The following is a 24,534-nucleotide window of genomic DNA, read 5'->3' on the forward strand; positions in this document are numbered from 1 at the left end:
CTGTCCCCTGCAGGTGCCTGGCACTGCCCCAGCGTCCCAGCCCTGCGTCAGCCTCTGGGGACAGTGTGGCTGGATCCTGGGGACATCTCTAGCCAGGGCCTGGCTTTGTGCTGCTGCGTGTCAGCATCCTTCTGTCCTCCCTTGGCTCAGGTCCCAACCCCGGGGGCACCCGCCACCCTCCCCGAGGAGGGGTGGGGGCCTCGTCACCCGCAGACCTGCTGCTGTGCCCCACGCAGGGCAGCAGGAGTGAGGCCAGGCCTGGAGGGTGCTCGGCACCCTGCTGGGGCCTGGGATCCTGTGGGGCCGGCGCGAGGGTGCAGAGAGGTTGGGTATGGTGTGCTGGGCTTCGTGTGAGGCCTGAGGGGTGCAGGGTTGGGTGCTGGCACTGGGCCCCAGGGGTGGGCACAGGGTATTGTGTCCCATGTCCCAGGTGCAGGGTGTGGGGGTGCTGTGTCCCACCCCAGAGGGTTAGGGTGGTGGGTGCAGGATGGGTGCCAGCTGCAGGAGTGCTGGGTGCGATGTCCCAGGCACGAGGGTGGGTGTAGGGTGGTGGGTGCAGTGCTGTGCAGCGCCGGGGTGGTAGGTGGGTGCAGGGTGGGCACGGGGGGAGGTTGGCTGGAAAGCTGGTTGGTGGGTACGTGCAGGGTGCTGGGCCCTAGCCTGCGGGGTGCAGGGTTGGTGCTGGCTGCAGCGTCCCAGGGATGGATGCAGTCTGGGTGCTCTCTCCAGGGGGTGCAGGGTGAGTGCAGGACGCTGTTTCTGGATGCAGGATGGGTGCAGGGTGCAGACAGGACGTCCTGTCCTGAGGGGTGCAGGGTGGCTGCAGGATGGGAACAGGGGAACGGAGGGCACAGGAGGGGTGCTGGGTGCCATGTCCCACGGGGTGCTGCAACCGGAGAAGTGTTGGGTGGGTGCTGTGTCCCACAGCGTGCCGGGGGAATGCTGGGTTGATGCTGGGTGGGTGCTGGATCCCGGTGGGTGCCGAGTGGGGTGTCCTGTAAGGGGCCGAGTCGGTGCTGGGTGCGGTGTCCCACAGGGGGCCAGGATGATGACGGGTGGGTGCCAGGTATGGTGTCCCACGGGGACTGGGTGGGTGCCGCATGGGTGCCCGGTGGGGTGTCCTGCGGAGGCTGGGTGCGGTGCCGCGTGGGTGCCGGGAGCGGTGTCCCGCAGGGGCCGGATGGGATGTCCCGCGGAGGCGTGCGATAACGGGTGCGGTGCCCGGTGGGGTGTCCTACGGGGGGCCGCGTGGGTGCAGGGTGGGATGTCCCGCGGAGGCCGGTCGGTGCCGGGTCGGTGCCGGGTCGGTGCCGGGCGTGGTGTCCAAGGGGGGCCGCGTGGGTGCCGGGTCGGTGCCGGATGGGGTGTCCCGCGGGGGGGCCGGGTGCAGTGCCGCGTGGGTGCCGGGTGCCGCGGCGGCGCCGCCACGTGCTGCCGCACGGGGGACCGGGGCGGCGGGCGTGGCCACGGCGGCGGGCGTGGTTTACGGCGGGAAGGGGCGGTCCCACGCGGGCCCCGCCGCGGCGGCGAGGGCGGGGCGCGTACCCGGCCCCGCCCCGTCACGTGACGGGGCGAGGGGGCGGGGGGGAGCGGGCCCGGCGCGCCGGCGTCACGTGCGGCGGGGCGGCGCCCAGACAGGCTTCAGGCGGCGGCAGCGGCGGCCGCCTCCCGCCCCTCCCCCCGCGGCGGCGGCGCGTGGCCCCGCCCCTGCGCGCGGCGCGGCTCCGGAAATGGTCGTGCTGCGCTGCGCTGCGGCTGCGTCGGGCCGCGCGCGCTGAAGGAGACTGAAGGTAACCGGGCGGGGGGCGGGGCGCCGCGCCGGGGGGGGGGAGGCGGGGGGGCACCGGCACCGGCCGCCTCCGCCGGGCCCCGCCGCGCCGCGCCGCTCCGCGCGCCGCCGGGCCCCGCCGCCGCCGCCGCCACCACGTGGGCGCCGCCCCGCCGCCGGCCCCCGCCCCTCCCCCACCCGGCGCCCCCGGCCCGGCCCGGCCCGGCCCGCCCGGGCGCCGCCGCTCCGCGCCCACGTGCCGGCCCCGCCGCCGCCCGCCGCCGCCTGCGCACGTGCTCCCGCCGCCGCGCCCCGCTTAGGCCCCGCTGCCGCCGCCCCACGTGGTGCGCGCTCGCCGGGCCCCGCCGCCGCCCCGTCGGCCCGCGCTGCCGGTGCTTCCCGGCGCGCCATGGCGGCGGCCGGCAGTGACACGTGTCCTTGGCAGAGGCCGCCGCCGCCGCGGGGGGGAGCGGGCCCGGCCGGATGCGGCACCGGGCCCGGCCGCCGCGCCGCTCCGGGGGCCGCCGGGCCCGCTGCCGGCGGGGCCGCCGCCGAGGCCTCTTTCCCCCCCAGCCGCGCCCCGGTGCCGGGGCCGGCCCCCAGCGGCGCGGCTGCCGGCGGCCCGGCCGGGGCCCTGCCCGCGCCGCGGGGCCTCCCGGGGCCGGTGTCACGGCGGCCTCGCCGCCCTCCCGCGGGGATGGTGCCGCCCGGCCCGGCCCGGCGGGGCGGCAGCGGGGTCGGGCGGCCCCGCCGGCGAGGCGGCATCGCGGCTCCCCGGAGGCGCCGGCGGGGCCGGTCCGGGGGCTGCGTCAGCCGCCGGCCGCCGCGGCCCGTCCTGCCCCGGGCACTGTCGTCAAACCGCGGGCGGGCGGGCGAACCGCCCCCTGCCCCGGCCTGCCGGAGGGGAGCCCGCGGACGGACCGACCGACGGGCGGCGCCTCCGGAGCGGCCCGGTCGGAGCTGGCACCGGAGTGCGGTCTCGGCCCCTTTGGGCCGGGCTCCGGCCCGTGGCCCCGGAGAGGCCGCTGCCTGGCGGGGCGTCCGCGGGGGCTGCCTGGGGCGGCGCGGGGGCTTCGCCCCGTTCCCGTCCCCAAACGCCCCAGGCGGCGCCTGCCCCGGCCTCGCTCGCTCGCGGCCCCGACGGTCTCGGGCCGGCGGGTCGGGTCGGTCGGCCGCCAGCCCCGGGGACGCCTGGCGGGGCGGTGGGTGGAGCAGGCCCCTCCTGCCCCGCCGGGGGCTCCGGCCGCTCCGAGGCCACGAAAAGGGGCGTCTCGCAGCGCTCGGCGGGCACGGCGGCCCGAGCCAGCAGCTCCCTCCCGTTGCGACCCCCCGCCACCCGCGGCTGCTCCCCTTCCCCTCCCGGCGGAGATCCGTCCCGTTGACGGGCCACCGCCACACCGGGACTTCCCGGATGTTTTATTTGTGCACGTCCGGCCGGGGAGGTTTCCCCGGTGCGAGGAGGGGGCCGGCGGGGGGGTCTGGCGGCACGCGCGCCAGGGTGGCTCGGGGCGCGGGGCCTGGCGCCCGGCGTGCCTGTGGGTGGGGTTTCGGGTGCTCCGGGGCTCGGCGGCTCTGCACTGCAGCACGCCCGGCCATCCCAGCCCAGCCCAACCCAGCCCCGGCGGCCTCGTGCTCCCGGCCGGGCCCCGGCGTCCCCCATGTCTGCGCCGCGGGGCTGTCCTCTCCCAGCGCCGGCAGGTTTGCAGGCTGACTTTTCTCTCCCCCTCCCACCCTCTTTCCCTTTTCTCCCTCTCTCTCTCTCCCCCCTTCTCTCTTTCCTCCTTTCTCTCCAAGTCAGTCGGATGAAAGGTCTCTGCAGGCCCGCTCAGTCGGCCCAGGTTTTTCCCGCGGGGGGGTGAGTATCTAGTTCTCTGCCGGTTGTGCCTGTGCTGGGGGGCCGGGGAAGCTGGGTTTGCCGCCTGTCTGCGCCGAGACTTGTGGCGGGGAGAGCGGTGCGGTTTTGGGAGCATGGCAGTGTCCTGGAAGCGTGGCTGTCCCCAGGAGTTCCCCGCTCCCTTCCCTTCCGTGTTTTTTTTAACCCCCCTCCCCTTTCCTTTTCCAAGTAACTTGTGCCAGCACCAAGCTGTCTTTTTAAAATGGCCCACGCTGCCGCTTCCCAGGGCAGGGCAGGGGCGTCTGGGCACGCGCGGCGGGCGCGCTGGGCGGTGGGGTGCCAGCGCGGGTTCCTGGGGCCCATGCCTGGCACTCAGCGCCCCCGGGAGCCAGGGGACAGGGCGAGCGCTAGGGTGCAGCCTTCTCTGAGGCCTGAAATCGGAGCGGGACTGATCCCTGCCTGGGCTTGAGGCTGGCGGTGTTGGTGTCTGGGGTCCCCCAAAGGCCGTGCAGGCTCTGTGTCCCCCCCCCCCCCCCCCCCCGTGCTGGGGACGTGGCCCTGGGGGTGCAGGGGATGGGGCACCCCATGGCCTGAGGGTGCTGGCAGGCGCCGGGGCAGTAGCGTTGGTGGGATGTGCCCGGCGCTGCCCTGCGGGGGGGCCGGGGGGTGCCCCGCGCCCCAGCCGCAGCCTGCCTGCGGCGCTGGGGGGCCGGCAGGGCTGCGAGCGCTGACGCGGCCGGGCGTCAGGTTACAGGCAGGCACGACGGGCTGCTCCTTCGGGTGGTCCGGCCGGGGAGCGAGCTTGCCCTGGCCGTGGCCGGTGCTCCGAACCGCCGTGGGGGTGAAGGGGGCACCTCCCGGAGCGGGGGGCACCTCTGCTCCTTCCTGCCCAGGCAGCCTTTGCACTGGGGCAGGGAGAGCGGCACCGGGTGCCAAGTCCCGCCTGGGATCTGGCTGGGGTTTGTCAGGGCCGTGGCCCGAGGGGAGAGCCCGGAGGGTGCCTGGGCTCCCCTGGCACGTGGGTGCTGGCAGCCAGGGTGGCAGTGCCAGCCCCTGGGGGGGGCCGTGGGCCCCCCTGGGCAGGGCAGCAGGCAGGAACGGCAGCGGCGCGGGGGGACCTGGGAGCTGCTCCCTGCCCTCCCCGGTAGGCGTTTGCGGTGCGCGCCGGAGACTCAGCGCCACCGGCAGAAACAGGTTTGGCCGGCCGGGGGAAGGTCTTAGTAGGTCAGCCGGGGTGGAGCTGGTCCCCGGCTGACGGTGGGGCGCCATGGGGCCCACCCAGGCCCCGGAGTCAGTGGCGGTCTGGGTGGGCCCCATGGTTGGGTGCTGGTGACGGGGATCGTGGTTCCCCGCGGGCTGCGATTCTCCTGGTGCCGGCTTGTGTGGGTCCCCCCGCTGGGCTCTGCTGGGTCCCTGGAGCACCTCCTCAGGGGACAGCTTGAAGCAGACATAGGGCAGGCAGATGGGTCAGTTGCATGGACCATGCCCTTGCCTCTTCTGGCCCGTGCGCCCCAGCGGGGACAGGAGGAGGTTCCTGGGTGTCCATGCCATGGCTGGGGGCAGTCTGTGGGGGACAGCGGATGTGTCTGGCTCTGCCCTGGGTGGGTTGAGGGAGCTAGGAGGCCCAATTTTAGAGGCTGACTTGGAGAGGTGACAGATCTGTGGGCCAGGGCTCCTGCGCAGGATGCTGGGGGGTCACCGAGGCAGCATTGCCATATGCCTCTGGCTTACGCCCGCTGTCCATGTGCCCACAGATAGCGAGGGGATCCTTATGCACAACCACATGAAATGAACAAAGCTCCACAGCCCACAGGAGGAGCCCCGACAGCCCCGCACCCTGCCCCTTCTCCTGGACTTCCACAGGTAACAGCCCCTCCAGTGGGCTTGGGGTGGAGGCGCTCCCCAATTCGGGATGGGGCCCCGGGGAGGGGGCTGCGGGTAGCGATGTTGCCCTGGCCTGGCCAACGCGTTCCCTCCCTGCCTCCCTCCAGTCGACGTTTCCACCTGGTCAGACGGCACCTGTGGTTTTTAACCCGGCACCGACCTCACAAATGAATACGCCTTCTCAGCCGCGACAGGTAAGGGGGTTGCCCCGGGAAAGAGGGGATGGGGGACTCTAGGAGCTTGTCTGGCCCCCGTAGCCGCCTGGCCAAATAGTCCACGCTCCTCTCCCGTGGCTGCGTCAGTACACGGGGGAGCAAGGAGCCCTGTCGTGCCCTGCAGGACCTGCGTGGGTGTGCAAGGGGGGACTGTGCCCGAAATCAAGGTTGTTGCTGGCACTGCTTGCGTGTGCCCCCCCCGCTTCCCTGGGGTCTTGTCCCTTCTTCTTGGCCGTGGGGTGGGGGCATGTGTCCCCAGCTGGGGTGCCCACTAAGTGACTGCTCTTCTTTCCTTCCTCCCCCTCCCCAAACCTTGCTCTCTTCCTCTCTCAGTTTCCAGCAGGGCCTCGTGCTATTCACCAGCAGGTACTAACCAGCCCCTGCACCCTGCATGCTGAGCACCCAGAGCAGCACCCTGTTCTGACACTGCACAGAAACACCTACCTTGGGCAAGGGGGTCCCGGGGCACGTGGGGAGCTGGGACCTCCCAGTCTGGTTTTGCGGGCTGGGGGAGGGTGGCAGGGGGGGATGCCCGCTCGGCTTGGCCTGCCGGGGGAGTTTCGCTGCAGTGTCTCTGAGTTCCTCGGGGTCACTCTTGCATGAAGCCTGGAGCATGTGGCTGTGTCTGTGCTAACCCCTGGTCCGGGCCACTGCTTCTGCCTGTGCCCCCTGTCTTGAGAGGGGACCTTCCAAGACCGTAGCTGTCCCCTGAGGTGGCTCAGTGCTGCTGTCGCTGGCCTAGCCTAGCTAAAATGGCAGCCTGCAGGTGACGAAAGCTTTTGGCCTTGGCTTCCCTCTGCAGCAGGGCAGTGCAGGTGGGCTGGAAGCAGCCAGTGGGTCTCTTAGGCTGGAGCTGTGGTGGAGCTGGGACCCGACGGCCCCTTTGGGCTGTGGATGTTGGAAGCCCCAGGAGGAGGCTGGGCTCTGGTGCTTTGGCTGGATGTGGCTCTTTGGGTCCTAGTGCTTTTGCTAACTGTCCTGTTCCATATGCCCTCTGGGAGCATGAGTGAAGGCTCAGCCTCCATCAGCCCTTCTGTGCTAGAGGGGCTGCCAGAGACAGATCTAGCGTAATCCTGCCTCCCTTGGCGTGTCTGCCTCCCTCCAGCTCGGCAGGGACCTCCAAAGGGGCAGTCAAGGCTTCAAAGTGCCCCTGGCTGAGCGGGCAGCTCCCTGTGCCCCATGGCACTGGTGGATTTGGGACGTGGGCACGAGATGAAGGGCTCCCTGGCCTCCTGCTTGCCCAGCTGATGGCTGCTGCATCGCTCCACGTGCCGGCATCCGGCTTGGAGCTTGACTGGCCGCTTCCCACCTCCGTTTAGCGGCCCTGTGGCCCCAGGCTTGCGCTCCTACTCCCTCCCCGTCTGTCCTCCACCCACCACCTGCTTCCGGGTCGTGTCTCAACACGGTGGCGGGTAACTCCTGTCTCTCTCTTTCCCCTCTCCCTCTGTATGCGGGCGCTTGCTAACAGGGAGGATTCAGGTCTCTTCAGGTAATGCTTTCTCCGTGCCCCTTCCCAGCCTTGCCCTGGGCAAATGGGGCACATGTGCGGATGCTTCTGCTCCAGGCTCTCTCTGCCACACTCGAACAACTTTTCGGGGCTGCCCGACGTCTCGGTCTGGCTGCAGCATCCGTCTGAGCCCAGAGACGTATCTGTAGAGCAGAGAAACCAGGAGGGAGGGAAGGCAGGGCCTGAAGGGGTCATAGCCGGCTCCGCACGTCCTGGCTGTCCAGCTCTGGCACGGCTCTGGGCCCGCCAGGACTACAAGTCCCAGCATTCAGCGCGGGCGCCTGGCCCCCGTGCGATGCACGCCGGGACCTGCCGCCGGAGCTGCGTGCGGCTGTGGCCGGCTCCGGGGCGCAGGAGCTGCCGGCCCCCGGCGGGCTGGGAGGGGGCCGCGCCGGGCATGAGCTGGGTTGGATGGACTCAGGCGGCCCCGCAGGTGCGTGTGGGCAGGATGGTGCTGATCCGGGGTGTCTGGGAGGGGGGGCAGCTCCAGGCACTGGATTTGGGGAGGCTGCGGTCCTGATTTGGGGGGGGGGAGGGGAATCTCCCCTCTTCAAATCTCTACCTGGGACTGCTCCCTTCTCCCTGTGCCCGGGCTGACTTCTGGGGCAGGGCTCGCTGCGAGCCTGCTCTCCCTGTTCAGGGAAGAGGCAGGAGGGGGGGCATCCGTGGCAGGTCGGGCCCTGGCGGGCGGCTGGCGGTGGCACTCCCTGCCTCACGCTGTGCCCCGTCTCTCCCGAAGCACTTCTACCAGAATAGGGCCCAACCTCCCACGAGCGCGTCCCGCGTGCAGAGTAACACGACGGCCCGGCCCGGCCCGCCTGCCCATGTGTATCCAGCTGCTTCCCAGGTGATGATGATACCCTCCCAGATATCCTACACACCTTCCCAAGGAGCGTATTACATTCCCGGACAGGTGAGGGCCGTGCCCTGGGTGTCCCTGGGCTCTGCGGGAGGGGGCTGGAGTGGGCACTAGAGACGTTACCTGGGGTTGGAGCCTGGGTCTGTCCTGGGGGGTGGAGGGGGTCCCTGGGCTCTGCAGGCACCCACTGAGCGGAGCAGCGTGTTCCCCATCACTGTAGAGAGGCAGCAGGCAGTGCTGTTTTTCACCCCCTCCGCCCTCTACTTCCCCAGCCCCGCTGGGGTGCTGCGGGCAGCCCCTGGGATGTGTGATGCCCAGTTTGGCAGGGTCCTGCTCCCTGCCCTGCTGCCTGTGGGTAGCGATATGCAGCCGTGAGGTTTGGGGCTACACTGGTGCCCCACAGAGGGTGGTAACCAACCTTTCTTCTACCCCATTGCAGGGTCGCTCCACGTACGTTGTCCCAACCCAGCAGTACCCAGTGCAGCCTGGTGCCCCTGGTTTTTACCCTGGAGCTAGCCCTACAGAGTTTGGGACTTACGGTACATACTGGGGGAACTTCTTTGCTCGCCGTTGGTTTTCCGTCCGCAGCGTTTTGCCCCTTTTGCTCCCCTGATTTTGGGCTTCCTGCAGTCCTTGCGGATTCAGGGGCTGAGCACAGACATCTCTCTTCACTGGGCTGGGGGGGGGGTGCGTTTTCATGACTTATGACACCATTATAGGCTGTTTTGGGGGACAGGAGGTGTTCTGCATCTCATTGCAGCACTGAAGTGCGCTGTGTAGTGAATCATGTCCCACCTGTCCATCTACCCCCTTTCCCAAATCTGTGCTGTTTAATGTTTAACTGTCCTGGCAGAGAGGCAGGGCAGACTTTATCCCCTGCTCCCCCTCCAGTTGCTGTGGCAGGCTGGAAGGCAAGGAGCAGTTTTGTGCTTGCTGCCCCCCAACTTTGCTCCCGTTTTTCCCTCCTCTCCCCCCCCCCCTTCCCCCCAGCTGCACCTCCTAAACCAGCAGAGCTGAGGGGCAGTGGGGACTGGCTGGGGAAGGGGCCTGGGCCACGGCTGCTCCGTGCCTGCCCTCTCCTGGAGCTGGGGAGCGCTAGGGTAAGCGGCCCCCCTTCTTCCCCCCTGCTCACATGTGGCCACCCGGGCTGTGACTATATTTAGGCTGGGTCCGTCCCGGGAGGCCTTGCAGACACAGAAATGTGAGCTGAGGCCTCTGTCCCGTCCCCGGCACGGCAGCAAAGCAAACCGGGGCGGAGATGGGTTTCTCCTGAGCCAGGTATGTGTCCATCCTCCCTCCCTTTTGTCCCTTGGCTGACGTGGGCCCCTCGGAGGAAGGAAGCGGCCCCAGGCAGCAGCCAGCTGGGCTGGCTCCACTGAGCGCTCAGGCTACGGCCTGTCCGCTCCTTCGTGCCCAGTCATGGGGTATCCCGTGGGTGTCTCTGCTTTCTCCCTGGCTCCTCTGTCCTCAACACGACCGCTCCTGGGGTTTGAGGCCCTCCCGCTGCCCCCAGCTGAGCGCCAGGATCTGGAGCCACCCACGTCACCTGCTCCAGCGTCCCCCGGTCTTCCGTGTGGCCCCGTCACTCCCGTCTCGTGTGGCACCAACCATGCGCTCCCTGCTGCGAGCGGGGCCGCCTGTCCTTCCTGCTGGGTCGTTTTTCCCTGCTGCTCCCCCCTGGAAGGGGCTGCTTCCGGCTGGGGAGCTGGGCTGGCTCTGAGTCCCGCCTGGGCAGAGGGGGGGGTCCCCGGCGCCGCAACGGGGCGGTCGCCGGAGCGTCTCTGCTCACGCTGAGCAGGCTTGGCACGGCCGGAAAAGTGCTGGAGCTGGGAGGGGGCCAGGGCCCAGCTGTGCCTGTCTCTCCCTGCACGCTGGCATCTGTGTCACTGGCCCTTCCCAGGAGAGCGAGACGGGCCCGGCAGCCGCCGGACCTCTTCCCTTGGCCCTGTTGTGCTCTTGGGTGGATGCTCTTGGGGCTCGCTGATGCCTTGGAAAGAGCGGAGCACCTTTTGGGGGACATGCCAGGCCTGGATCGGGGCCCAGCGCTGCCTCGAGCCCTGGGATCCCTCTGTGCAGTCAGTTTGGCTCGTTGGGGCCACCTTGGGTGAAAGCTGGGGATCTGGCCTGTGGGGCTGAGCGGGGAGCGGAGCCCCCTTGGCGTGGGTGTGAATGGAGGGTGCGGACGGGGCTGCGTGGCGCCGCCCTTGGGCTGGCGCTGGGTTGGGGAAGATAAGGGAGCCAGCAGGAAGGCAGCCGCCGGCGGAGCTGGGACTCCTGCACCCGGGCATGGCCCTGCTGTGCTCCCCAGGAGCTGTTCCCTGTGCGGAGCCAGTGGGCCCGGCGGGTGGCCGCGGGTTTGGGGCCTGACTCTAGCTGTGGGGCAGTGGCTGGGCGTGGGGGTGGCGTGGGGACGCTCTGCTTCACGGGGAAGGAATTTGGTTGGGCCTGTCGGGCAGGTTGGGGTGATCCGGGATGGATGCAATCGGGGTTTGCTGGAGGGCGGCACGGGCTCCCCTTGCTCCTGGGAGCCCCCCCTGCATTTGGAGGAGCTGGTCCCTGCAGGTGGGCTTGGTGGTTCCCGGCTGGCTGGCCCATCTCACCCTCTCTCCTCTCCTCCAGCGGGTGCCTATTACCCAGCCCAGGGGGTGCAGCAGTTCCCGGCGGGGGTCCCCACGGCCCAGGTTATGATGAGCCAGCAGCCGCCAATTCCCCCGAAGCGAGAGCGCAAGACGGTAAGGAGCCGCCTGTGCCTGGGCTGGGGGGGGTCGTGCTGGGTGTGAGGGGGACGGTGCCGGCGCCAGCCCCCTTTGCTGGGTACCTGCCACCCAGGGGGGGCGCAGCACGCCGGGGCGGGAGAAGGCAGGGGGCAGAGCTGGGTCAGGCTGGGGCTCGGTGCGGGGCTGCCCGCGCCGGGCCGGGGGCAGCGGGGGATGCCGGGGCGCGCGGCAGGCGCCGGCGACCTTGGCCGTCCCGGCGGGCGGCCCGGTGGGGAGGCGTTGTGCTGAGTCACGGCTCCCGGGGGTGGGGGTGCCGCGGCTGCCAACTGCTGTCTGCTCCCGGAGATGCCGGCGCTCGGAGGCCTCGCGCGGGGCCTATTTATAGCGGGGAGCCGAGTGGCTGCCAGCCCGGCCCCGTGCCGGGTGGTGGGGGGGGGGGGGTGAGCTGAGAGGGGGCTGCGTGGGGGGATGCTGATGTTTTTTCGGGAGTGCCGCCAGAGGGGCAGTGGTGCCTTTTGGGCAGGGGGCTAGCGAGGAGAGCTGTGCTCTTGCTAGTGCCCTGGGAGCAGGTCGAGCGTGGGGATGGAGAATGAATCCCCTGTCCGTTCTGTGCCTCCGAGCGCAACCCCGGCCCACGTGCATCTCCGCTCGCCCAACAGCCAGCGGCACAACGCGGCGGCACGCGTGGCTCCTGCCGTACTTCGGTGTGAGCATGGGGCAGGCAGGTGTCCCCCTCCTTCCCCCCTCCCCACCCCCAGCTGTAGACACTGGTGCTGTGCCCCCAGCGGGGGCTCGCTGTGCCATTTGCGTGCCTGGACGAGTCCCCCAGGCCAGCTTGCCGTCCCCACGCCGAGTATCCCCAAGGCAGGAGTGTGCCCCCAGCCCCTATGCCAGTGTGGTGGTGCCAGGGGGTCCCCCAGCATGTGCCCAGCCCCTGGAGGCGGGCAGTGCCCGGGGCATTGTGACACTCCAGAAGGCTGGGCTGGCCTGTCCCCAGGGCTGGGGACACGGTGCTGGCTCTGCATCCCCAGCAGTAGCTGCCAAGGCTCCCCCTGCCCTACAGTGTCCCCTCCTGCCAGGTGTCAGGCCGGGTACCTTGTCTGTGGGGCACGTTGCTCCATGTGGAGGGGAGATGGCACCCGCCAGCCCCCGCGCCACGTGAGGCTGGGGCGAGCACGGCGCTGAATGAACCCTCTTGCCTTTCCACTCAGAGAAGGGGATGTCCTGGGGCTGTTGGGCCCAGGAAAGGGGGGTGCACTTGTATGCCGTCTCCCCCACCCTGCTGACAGCTGCCCTCTCTCTCCTGCTTCCTGTCTCACGGACAGATTCGGATACGAGACCCCAACCAAGGTGGCAAAGACATCACTGAAGAAATCATGTCTGGAGCAAGGACCTCATCCACCCCCACCCCTCCCCAGGTAAGAGGACACCACACCTCCCCGATGGGGACATTGGAGGGTGCCTGGGGTCCTACTGAGCTCCCTCTTTGCCTCCCAGGCTGGAAGCGGTTTGGAGCCCCAGGCCAACGGAGAGACACCCCATGTAGCAGTTATTGTCCGGCCAGGTATGTGCACGGGAAGGGCCAGATCTGTTGCGTAGAGCAGCCGGGCCAGCTGGTGTGACTGGTGTCAGGCTCCCTGAGCCCTGCAGGGAGGGAGACAGCTGACCCTGCAAGCCCCAGATAAATTGAGGAATGGGAGGCTGGCACGTTCCCCACATACGTAAGGAATGCTGTCCCACTATGGTGTCCAGGAGGGTTTGCAAGGGTTGCCTGTTCACCTACCACGTACCTCAGCCGTTACCTGGGCACCAAGGTCCCTTGTTGTCCCTGTCATACGTCTGCCAGCACGAGCTGCTTGATGTGGTTTGGCACATCTGCCCCCACTCTTCCTGCAGGTGGGGGGATCTGGGTTTGGGGGTCTGGGGGGGATCAGGGCTCTGTGGCTCAATGCTGCTCGTCTTGCAGATGACCGCCCGAAGCCTGCGCTGGTGGTAAGCAAGCCCGTCTCCCTGGAGCCCAGCAAGTCGGCGTCACCGTCGCCTCCTCCTCCCCTCATCCCCGAGGTGGAGCCTGTGCTGCTCTCGGCTGTGACGCTGGTGCCAATGGAGCCCCCCGTGGACGCGGACACTAAAGCGGAGCTGGGCGAGGCGCCGCCCGACCCGCATGAGACTTTTAGCGCCGTCACTACAGTGCCAGGGGCCGTGGAGCTGCCCCTCGTGCCTGCCCCCGACGTGGACACTGTGGTCCTGGAGGAGGAAGCTGCCATTCCCCTCCTGGAGCCTGCCCCGGAGGTGCCTGAGCTGCCCGAGGTGCAGCCGGTGCCTGTCGTCCCCCCGATGCCAGCCGTGCCCCCGGTGCCAGCCCCGGCGTCACCTCCGCTCGTACTGCAGGCCCCTGAAGCGCCCGCCAAACCCGCCTCCCCCAGCCCCCCGCCACCCCAGGAAGAGCCCTGCCCCGAGGACACAGCTGAGGCCAACGGGGTCTTAGAGGAGGTGCCCGAGCCAGTCCCCGAGGCACCCGTGTGCCAGCCGGCGCCTGTGCCAGCACCTGAGCCGGTGCCTGTGCCCGTCCTGGACTCCCCCATCGCTCAGCCCGAAGAGCTGCCTCTGCCCAACGGGGTGGAGGGCGCCGACAAAGCGGAGCCAAGCGAGGAGCAGCCAGAGTCGGATGTCAGCCCCATCTCGGAGCCCGAGGAGCCGGCCCAGTCGGACACCCCCACCTCCCCCCCTGCGGAGGAGGAGGAGGAAGAAGAGAGCGAAGGCCCTGCTGAGGCCCAGGAGCGGAGTTTGAGCCCGGCCCCTGCCCCTTCGCAGACCTTGGAGGCGACCGCACCAGGTTGGGGGCACTTGGCTGGAGTGCGCAGGGCTGTGGGGAGGGGGAGTGTGGGGTGCCCCGGGGGTGGGCTTGGGGTGATAGGTGTATAGAAGTTATCTGTATGCAGTGCTGGGCCCTAGGAATATGGGGGGGGGGGAAGTGTATAAAGGGGGACATGACAGGTGACTTGGGATGTGGCGGGGGGAGTGGAGTGCCTGTGGCTGGTTAGATGGGGGGAGATGTCTGGGGAGTGTGGGGTGGGGCACCTCGTGCAGGAGTATGGGGTAGGTGTATTGGGGTTGTGTTTGGGAAGGTGTCCTGAGACGTTTTGGGCTATGGTGGGGGAATGGGATGTGCACTGTGGATGCACGGATCGGGGAGAAAAATAGCAGAGGGGTTGTATCTGTACGGGGCACGCTGTGCAGGGGTATGGAAAGTACATAGAGGCCCATGGAGAGAATGGGGTGTCCTGGGGATGTGAGGGGAGAGGTATGTGTTATGTCTTTTTGAAGCACCCTGCAAAAGTGTATGGGAATGCATGTGTATACGTAGGGGTGCTGTGGGAGGATGGGGTGCCCTGGGCTTGTCAGGGGGAGATGGGTGTACGGGCTGTGTATTCGTACAGGGCACGCTGTGCAGGGCTACAGAGGGTCATAGGAGAGTGGCCTGGGGGTGTGCTGAGAGACAGTGTGTTTCTAGGGAGCGTGCCTCTATGGGGTGGTATAGGGAGGTGCCAAGGAGGGTGTCAGGAGCTCTGGGAATGAGCGTATATGAGGGGAGAGGTGTGTATGGGGGAGGTTTCTGGGGTGTGGGATGCGTTTTGGGGTATGGGGGAAGGCAGGGGTGTGGGATGCATTTTTGGGGTGCTCGGGGAAATGTGCTGATGCCCTTGGGCAGCAGTGTGCATCAGCAGGCTATGTGTAGGATAAGCGGGGCTGTGGGTGCCCAGATAGGTGCACAGTGCGTTTGGGGACAGAGGGTGTTGTGCCTGGGCTCTGGGGACAGCACAGCCATTATTCTGAGGCTCCCACTGGCCCTATCCTCAAGTTCACCCAGCGTTACTGGGGCCTCACTGGTGACCCTGGAGCTGGTGTCAGGGTGTGCGGGGGCCTAGGTTGGTACCTGCTCCTCATATCCTTGCCTCTCCTCCCAGTCGCCGTGTCGGTGCCAAAGAAAAAGCGACGGATGAAGGAACTGAACAAAAAGGAGGCAGTAGGCGATTTGCTGGATGCCTTTAAAGAGGTGAGTGTCCCTGGGGAGTCTGGAGGGTCACTGCATGTCACAGCCCCTCTTGTGATGAACTCTGCTTTGTGCCATCGTGTCTGGGCCACTGATGCTCTGTGATGGTAGTGAGGATCTGAGGGGGGGGGTGCAGGACACCTTGGCTTGGGGCAGAGTGGGGCAAGGCTGGACTTGTGGTGTGACCGCTGTCCCCATCTGTCCCCATGGCAGTCTCAGATCAGTGACAGTGCCTCAGAGGCGGAGAACAAGCCCCCCATATCCGCCCCTGCCCACGAAGCGGAGGACGCAGCCCCCACCCGTCCCCAGGAGGAGTCAGAGGAGACGTGGGAGGAAAAAGAGGACAAGCTGGCCCCAGAGAAGGGCAAGGCCGCGGATCAGAAGTACCGCTACAAGGAAGGTGAGCTACTGTTTTGGCCAACGTGGGCAGCTGCTCATGCCTGGCCTCCTATGAGACCTCTGCTGGGATCTACTGCCTCTGGACCCAGCGGTGAGGATGCTGGGGAGCGTTGTCCAGTTGTCTTAAGCCTCATACGTTTCTCCTGGCTTATCCCCAAGCCTAGCATGGGGTGGGGGACAGAGACCACTCTGGAGGTCCTGGATGAGAGGCAGGAGCTGGTGGCCTCAGGCTTCCTACCCCCCTCTAAGTGAGCAGAGGTTGCATTCGTGGTGTGCTAGGGCAGGGCAGCTCCATGATCGCCTAAACCTTTACCCAGCTGGTCTCCGTGTGGGTCCAGACTGGCCCCATAGCTTAGGATAGAGAAGACTGGAAAGGCTGTATCCAAAGTCTCCCCCTTCCCTCCCTCTGCAGAGCAATGGAAGCCCCTGAACCCCGAGGAGAAGAAGCGATATGACCGTGAGTTCCTGCTGGGCTTCCAGTTCATCTTTGCCAGCATGCAGAAACCTGAGGGACTGCCCCAGATCACGGATGTGGTGCTGGACAAGGTTGGTGGTGCCCGGGGCGTAGGGGAGCCTGGGTGCTGCCTGGGGAGGGGGGCTAGCACCTCTGCCCTGGTAAGGCAGGGCTGGGCAGGGCCCCCATCTGCCCCACTCTGAGTCCCACTGCAGCATTTGCAATGAGCCTTGTGCGTGAGCAAAACCCTGGGGGTAGCCTGTGGTCCTGCCCTGCTTCCCTGGGCACGTCCAAGGCTGCTTTTTGCTTCTTTGTCCCAGTGATAAGGCTGGGGAATGGATGTCTCATTCCTCTGCCCCTGGGCATCCTCAGCCCTGTCTTCTCCCTTCACAGGCCAACAAAACACCTTTGCGGGCACTGGACCCCATCCGCCTCAGCAGCATGAACTGCAGCCCTGACTTCACCCCCTCCTTCGCCAACCTTGGCCGGCCCGTCATGGGTAACCGGGGCCTGGTGAGTATCTGCCTGCTCTCCCCTTCGCCCTGTGCTGTCCCCCTCTGCCTCTCCATGATGATCATGCTTTCGAGCCACTGTGTCTGGGCCACTGATGCCTGTGATGGAGCTGAGGATCTGAGCCGGTGGACGGGGACGCCCCAGGAGCCAGCCTGGCTGGTCTCGTCCCCCAGAGGGGCCAGGGCAAAAGGCTGAGTTTCCATCCCCCGTGTCAGCCCTCAGGGTTGGGTCCCCGCCGCTCCCAGCAGAGCCAGAGGAAGGAGCCCCGCAAAATCATCGCCACTGTGTCCCTCAATGAGGATGTCAAGCTGAACAAGGCCGAGAAGGCCTGGAAACCCAGCAGCAAGCGTGCCTCTGAGGAGGAGGATCCTGAGAACATCAAGACACAGGTGGGAGCCAGGGCAGGCAGGAAGCCCAGCCGGTGCCTGCTGGTCAGGGGATGATGCCTGGCTCTCGCTAACTCTGCTGTCCTCGCAGGAACTGCTCCGCCGTGTCCGCAGCATCCTCAACAAGCTGACACCCCAGATGTTTCAGCAGCTGATGAAGCAGGTGATGGAATTGTCCATCGACACGGAGGAGCGGCTCAAGGGTGTCATCGACCTCGTCTTCGAGAAGGCCATCTCGGAGCCAAACTTCTCTGTTGCCTATGCTAACATGTGCCGTTGCCTTATGGGGGTGAGCAAGGGCTGGGGGGACTGCAGTCCTGGCACTGTTGAGCTGATGGATTTGTGTGGGGGCTTTAGCTGAGCTCTTTGGGTGGGGAACTTGCCTTTAAGGTGGGGAAACTGAAGCACGTGGCTGGAGAGCTGAGCCAGGGTGGAGGGTGGCTTTTGCCTGGGTTGAGCAGTGCCTGGGGCTTGGCCTGCCTTATTTTGGGGGAGGCATGACTGACGTTCCCTCCCTGGGTTGTACCTCTCCCTGCAGCTCAAAGTGCCCACGACAGACAAGCCCACGGTGACTGTGAACTTCCGCAAACTGCTGCTCAACCGCTGCCAGAAGGAGTTTGAGAAGGACAAGGATGACGACGAGATTTTTGAGAAGCGGCAGAAGGAGATGGACGATGCCAGTGCTGTGAGTTGGGGTGGGAGGCCACAACTGGAGGCTGGAGCGTGAGACCTCGAGTGGCTCTGGGGACTGACTTGCCCTGTTCTATCCCCCGTGCAGCCCGAGGAGAAGGCACGCATGAAGGATGAGCTGGAGGAGGCGCGGGACAAGGCCCGCCGGCGATCTCTGGGCAACATCAAGTTCATCGGGGAGCTGTTCAAACTGAAGATGCTGACGGAGGCCATCATGCATGACTGTGTGGTGAAGCTGCTCAAAAACCATGATGAGGAGTCTCTTGAGTGCCTTTGCCGCCTACTTACCACCATTGGCAAGGACTTGGACTTCGAGAAGGCGAAGGTATCCCTTGCACTGCCTTGTCCTGCTTTGCCTTGCCCTGCCTTTGGGAGGGATGTGACCGTGGCTCTATCCCCCTACAGCCCAGGATGGACCAGTACTTCAACCAGATGGAGAAGATCATCAAAGAGAAGAAGACATCATCCCGCATCCGTTTCATGCTGCAGGATGTGATTGATCTCAGACGGGTAAGGTGTATGGCATGCTATTGCCCAGGGACTGTCCTCTGTCCCCTGCTTGGTCTCATGGAGCTGCTGGCTTGTGCTCTCTGAGTTCCAGCAGTTTGTGCCTCCCCCAGGAAGGAGAGGGGGGGATGTAAGTTGTGGCTAGCCCCAGAGACACCATGCTAGCCCCCAGCCCTTGGCTAGCATGGCAGCAGTAGGGGGCACACAGTAACTGGCAGCTATTTAATGCAGGGGGGCTCCAGAAACTGAGTCCTTTTGTGCCAAAAGCTGCCACAGTCCTCAGGAAGCCGTACAGGCTGTGTGACCTTGAGCAGGGAGACCAGCCTGAGCTTTGAGGGGGACACAGCTGGCAAGCAGAATGCCCTGTGTTATGTGTCTACCCACTGTGAGAGGTGGGGTGACATGGTCTTCACAGTCCAACCCTCCAGCTGGCTCAGTGCCCCCTTCCCTTTTCCTGTGCCCTCTGCAGAATAGCTGGGTGCCGCGGCGAGGAGACCAGGGCCCCAAAACCATCGACCAGATCCACAAGGAAGCAGAGATGGAGGAGCATCGGGAACACATCAAAGTGCAGCAATTGATGTCAAAGGACAAGAGGAGGGGACCCCCCGGGCCATCCTCCAGCAGTGAGTGTCTGGGCATGGGGTCACCTGAGCCTGCTGGAGGCGGGTTCCTCCCCCTGGGCTCTCGTAGTCCCTGGCTCGGTGGAGGCACCGCTCTTGGTGGGGCTGTGCCTTACATCTGTCCCACTTGCGTCCAGGTGGACGCGGAAGCCTGGTCGCGGATGACGGCTGGAACACGGTGCCCATCAGCAAGGGCAACCGGCCCATCGACACCAGTCGGCTCACAAAGATCACCAAGGTGAGTCTGGGGCACAGCCTGGTTCTTGGGGGATGCTGAGGCTGCGTGTGGGCAGCTGAGCCAGCTGCCTAGTCCGGATGGCACCCCGCTCCCTCAGTGTAGGGTTTGGAGCCAGCTCTGTGTCTCTCTCTGCAGCCTGGATCGATTGACTCCAACAACCAGCTCTTTGCGCCAGGTGGGCGGCTGAGCTGGGGCAAAGGCAGTAGCGGAGGGTCTGGTGCGAAGCCTGCAGATTCAGGTAGGCGGTGTCAGGCCGACTCAGTGCTGCGGTAGGGGAAGGGAGTGGGGACCCTTCCCAAGGCGGTTCCTCTGCTGGGGACGTGCTGAGCTCTGAGACTCCCCTCTTTTCACGCCCAGCATCTGATTCAGGGCGACCGGCCACGAGCACCTTGAACCGCTTCTCAGCGCTCCAGCAATCCACCCCTGCCGAGAGCCTGGAGTCCCGTCGCGTGGTGCAGAGGTGAGAGTGCGGTTTCCGTGGGCCCTGGTGGGGGCTCAGACCGGGGCTGCCTGGGGCCTGCTTGGCACGTTGCGAGTGTTTGTGCGCAGGCTGGGAAATCCCCTGAATTGGAGGAGCAGTTGGTTGATAAGTAGGCAAGGCGCCGAGCCTGGCATTTGGGCTGGGGTAACCAGCCTGTGACAGGAAGGGGTCCTGGGGTCCTGCCTGGAGTCAGTGGTGAGTCCTGGTGGCAAAGAAGGCTGGCTGCGTCCCGGGCTGTATGAGCCCGAGCGCTGCCAGCAGAGCAGGGCCTGGGCTTTCTCCCTGCTATTTGGCACTTAGGAGACCACATCTGGGCACTGTGTCCAGTTTGGTGATTCCAGGACAAGACAGATATTGTTGGACTGGAGCAAATCCTGGGATGGCTGCAAGGATAGTCAGGGCTGGAGCACAGGATGGCCGAGGAGCTTCACAGTTGGGTTTCTTCCGCTGGGAGAAAAGAAGGCAAAGGGGGGAATCTTAGTGCTGTGTGCAGCTGGGAAGGTGTAGAGAGGACAGAGCCAGACAGTTCTTGGGGGGAGAGAGGAGGACAGGGCAAGAGGCAATGGGTGTAAGGTGGAACAGGGAAACTATGATTAAATACAGGGAAAAGTATTTTCCCCCTGAGGGTGACCAAATACTAGAACCGGAGAGGGTTGGGAGTTGCCGTCCTTGGAGATGCTCAACATTCACCACAGCCTGAGCCGCTGGAGCCTGCTGGCCCCTCTCTGAGCAGGAGATCAGACTGCAGCCCCCCAGGTCCCTGCCGCCACGAGCAATTTCTGTGTGACAGCAGGGCCAAGCCAAGCAACTCTTCTTGGCCGCCTAGCTCCCAGAGTGCTTTCCACTTGTGCAAAGCTCTGCGTTTCAGGAGAGGTCAGGCAGCCAGAGCCCTGTGCTGAAGCAAAGATCCTGTCCTCGACTGCAGTTCTGAAGGACAGCTGCTGGCTTGCCACTGGGACCGTCCCCACGTGCCTGTTGGGGTGGGACAGCCCTGCCTCGCACCGCTCCTTAGAGTCTGAGGTCAGGGAGGGTGGTGGTGGGCTGCTTCATGTTGTGTCTTCCTTCCTCCCACCTAGGAGCAGCTCCAGCCGCGACCGGTCAGAGAAGGCTGGGGACAGAGGGGACCGGGAGTCGCGTTCGGAAAAGGGCAGCGACCGCCTGGAGCGTCCCGACCGGGGGGAGCGAGGAGAGAGGAACAGATCTGCCCTCACCAAGAGGAGCTTCAGCAAAGAGACAGAGGACAGGAGCCGGGAACGGGAGAAGCAGGGCGGCCCCGAGGCTGTGCGCAAGGCTGCTAGCATGACGGAGGAGCGGGACAGGAGCCGAGAGACGAGTGAGTTTGGGAGGAAAGGTGCTTGCCAGGGTCTGGCTGCAGGCTGAGCCTCCGCCTGTCCCAGGCGGTGCCTGATCCCTTTTTTTCCTCCTTGCAGTTAAGCAAGAGCCAGCACCTTCTGCAGAACCCCCCAAGCCCACGCTGTCAGAAGAAGAGCTAGAGAAGAAATCCAAGGCAATCATAGAGGAATACCTGCACATCAACGACATGAAGGTGAGAGGGAGGGGGCAGCCAGGCACACATGCTGTATGGTCCCTGTAGCACACCATCCCCCTCCTCAGGCAGCAGCACTATGTTGGGAAAGATATTGGCAGTGCCTGCATGAGGAGGGGGGAGCTGGGGCTGGCCATGGGGCAGCACTGACCTCTTGTCCCTGCAGGAGGCCCTGCAGTGTGTGCAGGAGCTGGGCAGCCCCTCCTCGCTCTACGTCTTTGTGCGGAACGGCATCGAGTCCACGCTGGAGAGGAGCACGATTTCCCGCGAACACATGGGAGTCCTGCTGTTCCAGCTGGTGAAGGCTGGCACGCTCTCCAAGGAGCAGTACTACAAAGGGTGAGGGACCGCGGCAGGCTGGCCCCGAGGCGGTGCGCGCCCTTGCAGCGAGGAAGACCTGCTGTGTACTGGGTTGCTTTAGCAAGGGCACAGCTAACCGGGCAAGGGAAGATACTGTGTTCAGCATCTGACCCAATCGCTGGCTAGTGGGCCTGGTTGTGGACTCTGCAGTACAAGAGACACTGACTCAGTCTAGTGCTGGGGGATGGGGACACAAAGTATGAAATGAGGCTGGGGGAGCTGGGTTTGTGCCCTGGAGAAGGGACGTCTTCGTGCTGCTTTCCAGTACCTGATGGGGGAGTTACAGACAAGAGACCCTCTTTTCTCAGAGGTGCCTGTGAAAGGACATGCGGCAACAGGCATAGATTGCAGCAGGGTATACTAAACGCTGGGACAGGGCTCAGAGAGATGGTGGGTGTGGAGTCTCCGGTCCTGGAAACGCTCAAAGCTTGCCTGGCTAACCTGCCCTGGCTTTGCATTCAGTCCTGTGTTAAGCTGAGGGCACGGGGGCAGTCCCCTCTGCTGCCCAAGGCTGGGTGCCGCGTCAGGGCCTCCCTGCTTGATCCCAACACCCCTGGCCTCTGCCCCGCAGGCTGCGGGAGATCCTGGAGATTGCAGAAGACATGGAGATCGACATCCCGCACATCTGGCTGTACCTGGCTGAGCTTATCACACCCATCCTGCACGAGGAAGGCATTCCCATGGAGGAGCTGTTCAGGTGAGGGCTGTGCCCCTTTGCAGGGCTTGCATGGGGGCCTGGAGCAGATTCTGGGGGCAGGAATTTTAACTGTGTCACTTATGCCCTGTAGGGAGATTACAAAGCCCTTAGTGCCCATCGGGAAGGCCACCACGCTGCTGGTTGAAGTGTTGGGCTTGTTGTGCAAGGGCATGGTAAGTGTGAATGGGGCTTGTGTAGCTGGCGTCGTCTACCTCAGGGGGCTGGCAACCCTGGCATGGGCTCCCTGACCCCCTCTTCGGGGAGCAGGTCGGCACACAGGGATCGAAACACTTTGCAGCTGGAGGGGATGGAAGGGGGCCGGGCCCATGTGTTGGCTGTCTCTTGCCATGCTTGTGTCGCTGGGGTGCCACAGCCAAGCTGTAGCATCTTCTCCTGGGGTGGGGAGCAGCGCCTCTGGTGGGGGCCATGGCACCTGGGCGCTCACGCTGGCTGTCTCACAGAGTCAGAAGAAAGCAGGCAAGCTGTGGCGGGATGGGGGCCTGAGCTGGAAGGAATTCCTGCCTGAGGACCAGGATGTCAACAAATTTGTCACGGAGCAGGTGAGACCTCGACTGTGATGAAGGGGCAGAGAGAGGCTGTGGGGGAACCCCTGGGCCCCGCTGCCAGGAGCGTTTTCCTCCACTTTGCCTTTAAGCAGCTCATCTCTCCCTGGTCCCCCAGAAATTGGAGTACACGATGGGGGACAACTCGGACACGCCGAGCCGCAAGGAGCTGACCTCAGAGGAGCTGTGCAAGCAAATGGACAAACTGCTGAAGGAGAACTCAAACAACCAAAGAATATATGACTGGATTGAGGTGAGGGTATGGGCAGAGCTCCTGTGGGCCTGGGAGGGCCTTCCTAGCTCTGTCCTCTCCTCATGGGCCCCCTCTTCTCTTCCTTCCTTTAGGCTAACTTGAGTGAGCAGCAGGTCTCATCCAATGTATTTATCAGGGCCCTGATGACATCTGTGTGCCATTCGGCCATAGTCTGTGAGTACTGGGAGCGGAAGGGGGGGCTGCTGGGTGCGTGTGTCCTTGCTGCCCTTATCTCACGCTCCTTCTCCTGCAGTTGAGAACCCGTACCGCGTAGATGCCCAAGTCATCCGCAACCGGGCCAAGCTGCTGCAGAAGTACATGCGGGACGAGCAGAAGGAGCTCCAGGCGCTCTATGCCCTGCAGGCCTTGGTGGTGAAGTTGGACCAGCCTCCAAGTGAGTGTCACACACAGCGTGGGGAGGACCAGGAAGCCTGGGGAGAGGGGTGGCGGGCATCTCCCCCCGACACCTCCACTGGCCTGTCCGGGGCTGCCAGTGGCTAGGGAATGGCAGAGTCCTTCTTTGTCCCCCTGCCACAGACCTGCTGAGGATGTTCTTCGATGCCCTCTACGATGAGGACGTCATCAAAGAGGAGGCCTTCTACAAGTGGGAATCTAGCAAGGATGCAGCCGAGCAGCAGGGCAAAGGGGTGGCCCTCAAATCAGTGACAGCATTTTTCACCTGGCTCCGGGAAGCTGAGGATGAGTCGGACAACAACTGAGCAACTGTGAGGAGGAGGAAGGGGGGAGAGAGCAGGGCACCCCGGGGTGCGACTCCATCCCCTCCCGCCCAGTGTCCCGTACCCCTGGCCCCCTGGACTTGCTCATGCCGGGGTCAAGGGACCTGCTGTGCCCCCAGCAGCCTTTCTCTTTTTATTTCTCTCTCCCCTTTTCCCCCATCCCGGTTTTGTTTGTGAGGCCTGTACTGGTTTGTCACGATGATAATAAACAGATGCTGATGGAGGCGGCTGTCGCTGTGGGTCCGCTCTGGGCCCCTCCTCTCCCTCCTCCCAGCACAGGGACCCGGGTCACCGGGAGGGGGGCAGAGAACCCCCAGACTCATGTCATGGGGAGAGGGGACAGGATGGGGACAATCTCTCCTCTCCTCTCCCTCCTCCTCTTCCTCCTCCCCACTTGCTGAAATATAGAGAGATTATATATATATAAACTTATTAAATTTGGTTTGGGGACAGGAGCGTGATTTCTCCCCCTCCCCTGTCCTCTCTCTATTTCCCCATCACTGCCTGGGCACCCCCCCCCCATGGTTTTTTATTTTAAATAAATCATTCCCCCCCAGCTCCTGCTCTGACACCTGGGAAGGGTGCCGGGAAGGAGGGGGGGTGACTCCTCTCTGGGCCAGGCCGAGTCCCCCCCAGAGACCCTATCCTCCCCCAAACGTTTAAGGCCACAATTGGGCAAGCGACGGGGCGGCCCCACATCCGTGTCCCCTGTATTTATAGAGCGCTGGATGTGACGAGCCGCACGTGTAATTATTAAAACAAGGATTCAATTACTGGTCACGTGAATTTGTAAATAATTTTTTTTGCTTTTTTTTTTCTTTATGGAGTATTTAATTGAAGATTTAAAGGCATCTTTTCACCTTAAAAAAACTGGAAATAAAAGAACATTGCTAAATAACGCCCCCGTGTGCCGCTGTTGCTGCCTGGCCCTATGCCCCTGTCCCGTGTCCCTCACACCCGGGCTGGTGTGGGGCTGCTAAGGGCAGACGGTAGGTACCCATGCCGAGGGGCCCCTCGCTGCAGTGCTGTGGGCTTTGTGCCTGGGAGGGGGCTCCCTGGGGTGCCGACGGGAGCCGGGCATCCCTGGAGCCAGGCCTGCTGTGAGGCGCCGCAGCGGCCCTCCTTGCCAGCTCTGCCTGGCACAGGGCACCTGGACGTGGAGCGGGCCCGGCTCCCAGCACGGGCCTGCGCCCTGGCCCGGGGCAACAGGGCAGAGCCAAGCCGCTTGCCCCTGGAGCAGGGAAGTGGTCCC

The 24,534-nt window shown here is 65.1% G+C and overlaps 1 protein-coding gene and 2 non-coding genes across 20 annotated transcripts; all 3 read left to right on the forward strand.

The window, feature by feature from the left end:
- The first annotated feature begins 1,664 nt into the window (after positions 1-1,664).
- Positions 1,665-24,180, forward strand: EIF4G1 (eukaryotic translation initiation factor 4 gamma 1). Of its 18 annotated transcripts, none has more exons than XM_068955215.1 (35): positions 1,689-1,790; positions 3,563-3,623; positions 5,357-5,465; positions 5,594-5,680; positions 6,035-6,067; positions 7,170-7,190; positions 7,948-8,121; positions 8,507-8,606; positions 10,687-10,799; positions 12,110-12,202; positions 12,282-12,348; positions 12,751-13,620; positions 14,753-14,841; positions 15,052-15,238; positions 15,650-15,783; positions 16,064-16,204; positions 16,420-16,593; positions 16,682-16,879; positions 17,129-17,275; positions 17,369-17,605; positions 17,686-17,790; positions 18,257-18,410; positions 18,545-18,645; positions 18,781-18,883; positions 19,003-19,105; positions 20,203-20,459; positions 20,557-20,672; positions 20,839-21,011; positions 21,604-21,729; positions 21,821-21,902; positions 22,191-22,289; positions 22,411-22,545; positions 22,638-22,719; positions 22,799-22,939; positions 23,083-24,180. In XM_068955215.1, exons 3-35 carry the CDS (start codon positions 5,391-5,393, stop codon positions 23,262-23,264), a joined length of 4,899 nt encoding a protein of 1,632 aa, XP_068811316.1. In that variant the 5' UTR covers positions 1,689-1,790; positions 3,563-3,623; positions 5,357-5,390; the 3' UTR covers positions 23,265-24,180. The 18 variants fall into 18 exon arrangements, with proteins under 18 accessions (XP_068811317.1, XP_068811316.1, XP_068811319.1 ...); XM_068955217.1 differs by having other exon boundaries at positions 1,703-1,790; positions 3,567-3,623; XM_068955216.1 differs by lacking the exon at positions 3,563-3,623 and having other exon boundaries at positions 1,665-1,790.
- LOC138068329 (small nucleolar RNA SNORD66) lies at positions 14,888-14,964 on the forward strand. Its single transcript, XR_011143060.1, has one exon. It is a non-coding gene; the product is annotated as a small nucleolar RNA SNORD66 (small nucleolar RNA).
- Positions 16,254-16,329, forward strand: LOC138068330 (small nucleolar RNA SNORD66). Its single transcript, XR_011143061.1, has one exon. It is a non-coding gene; the product is annotated as a small nucleolar RNA SNORD66 (small nucleolar RNA).
- Positions 24,181-24,534: the final 354 nt, after the last annotated feature.

Source organism: Struthio camelus, chromosome 9, assembly GCF_040807025.1.
Source record: "Struthio camelus isolate bStrCam1 chromosome 9, bStrCam1.hap1, whole genome shotgun sequence".
NCBI lineage: Eukaryota > Metazoa > Chordata > Aves > Struthioniformes > Struthionidae > Struthio > Struthio camelus.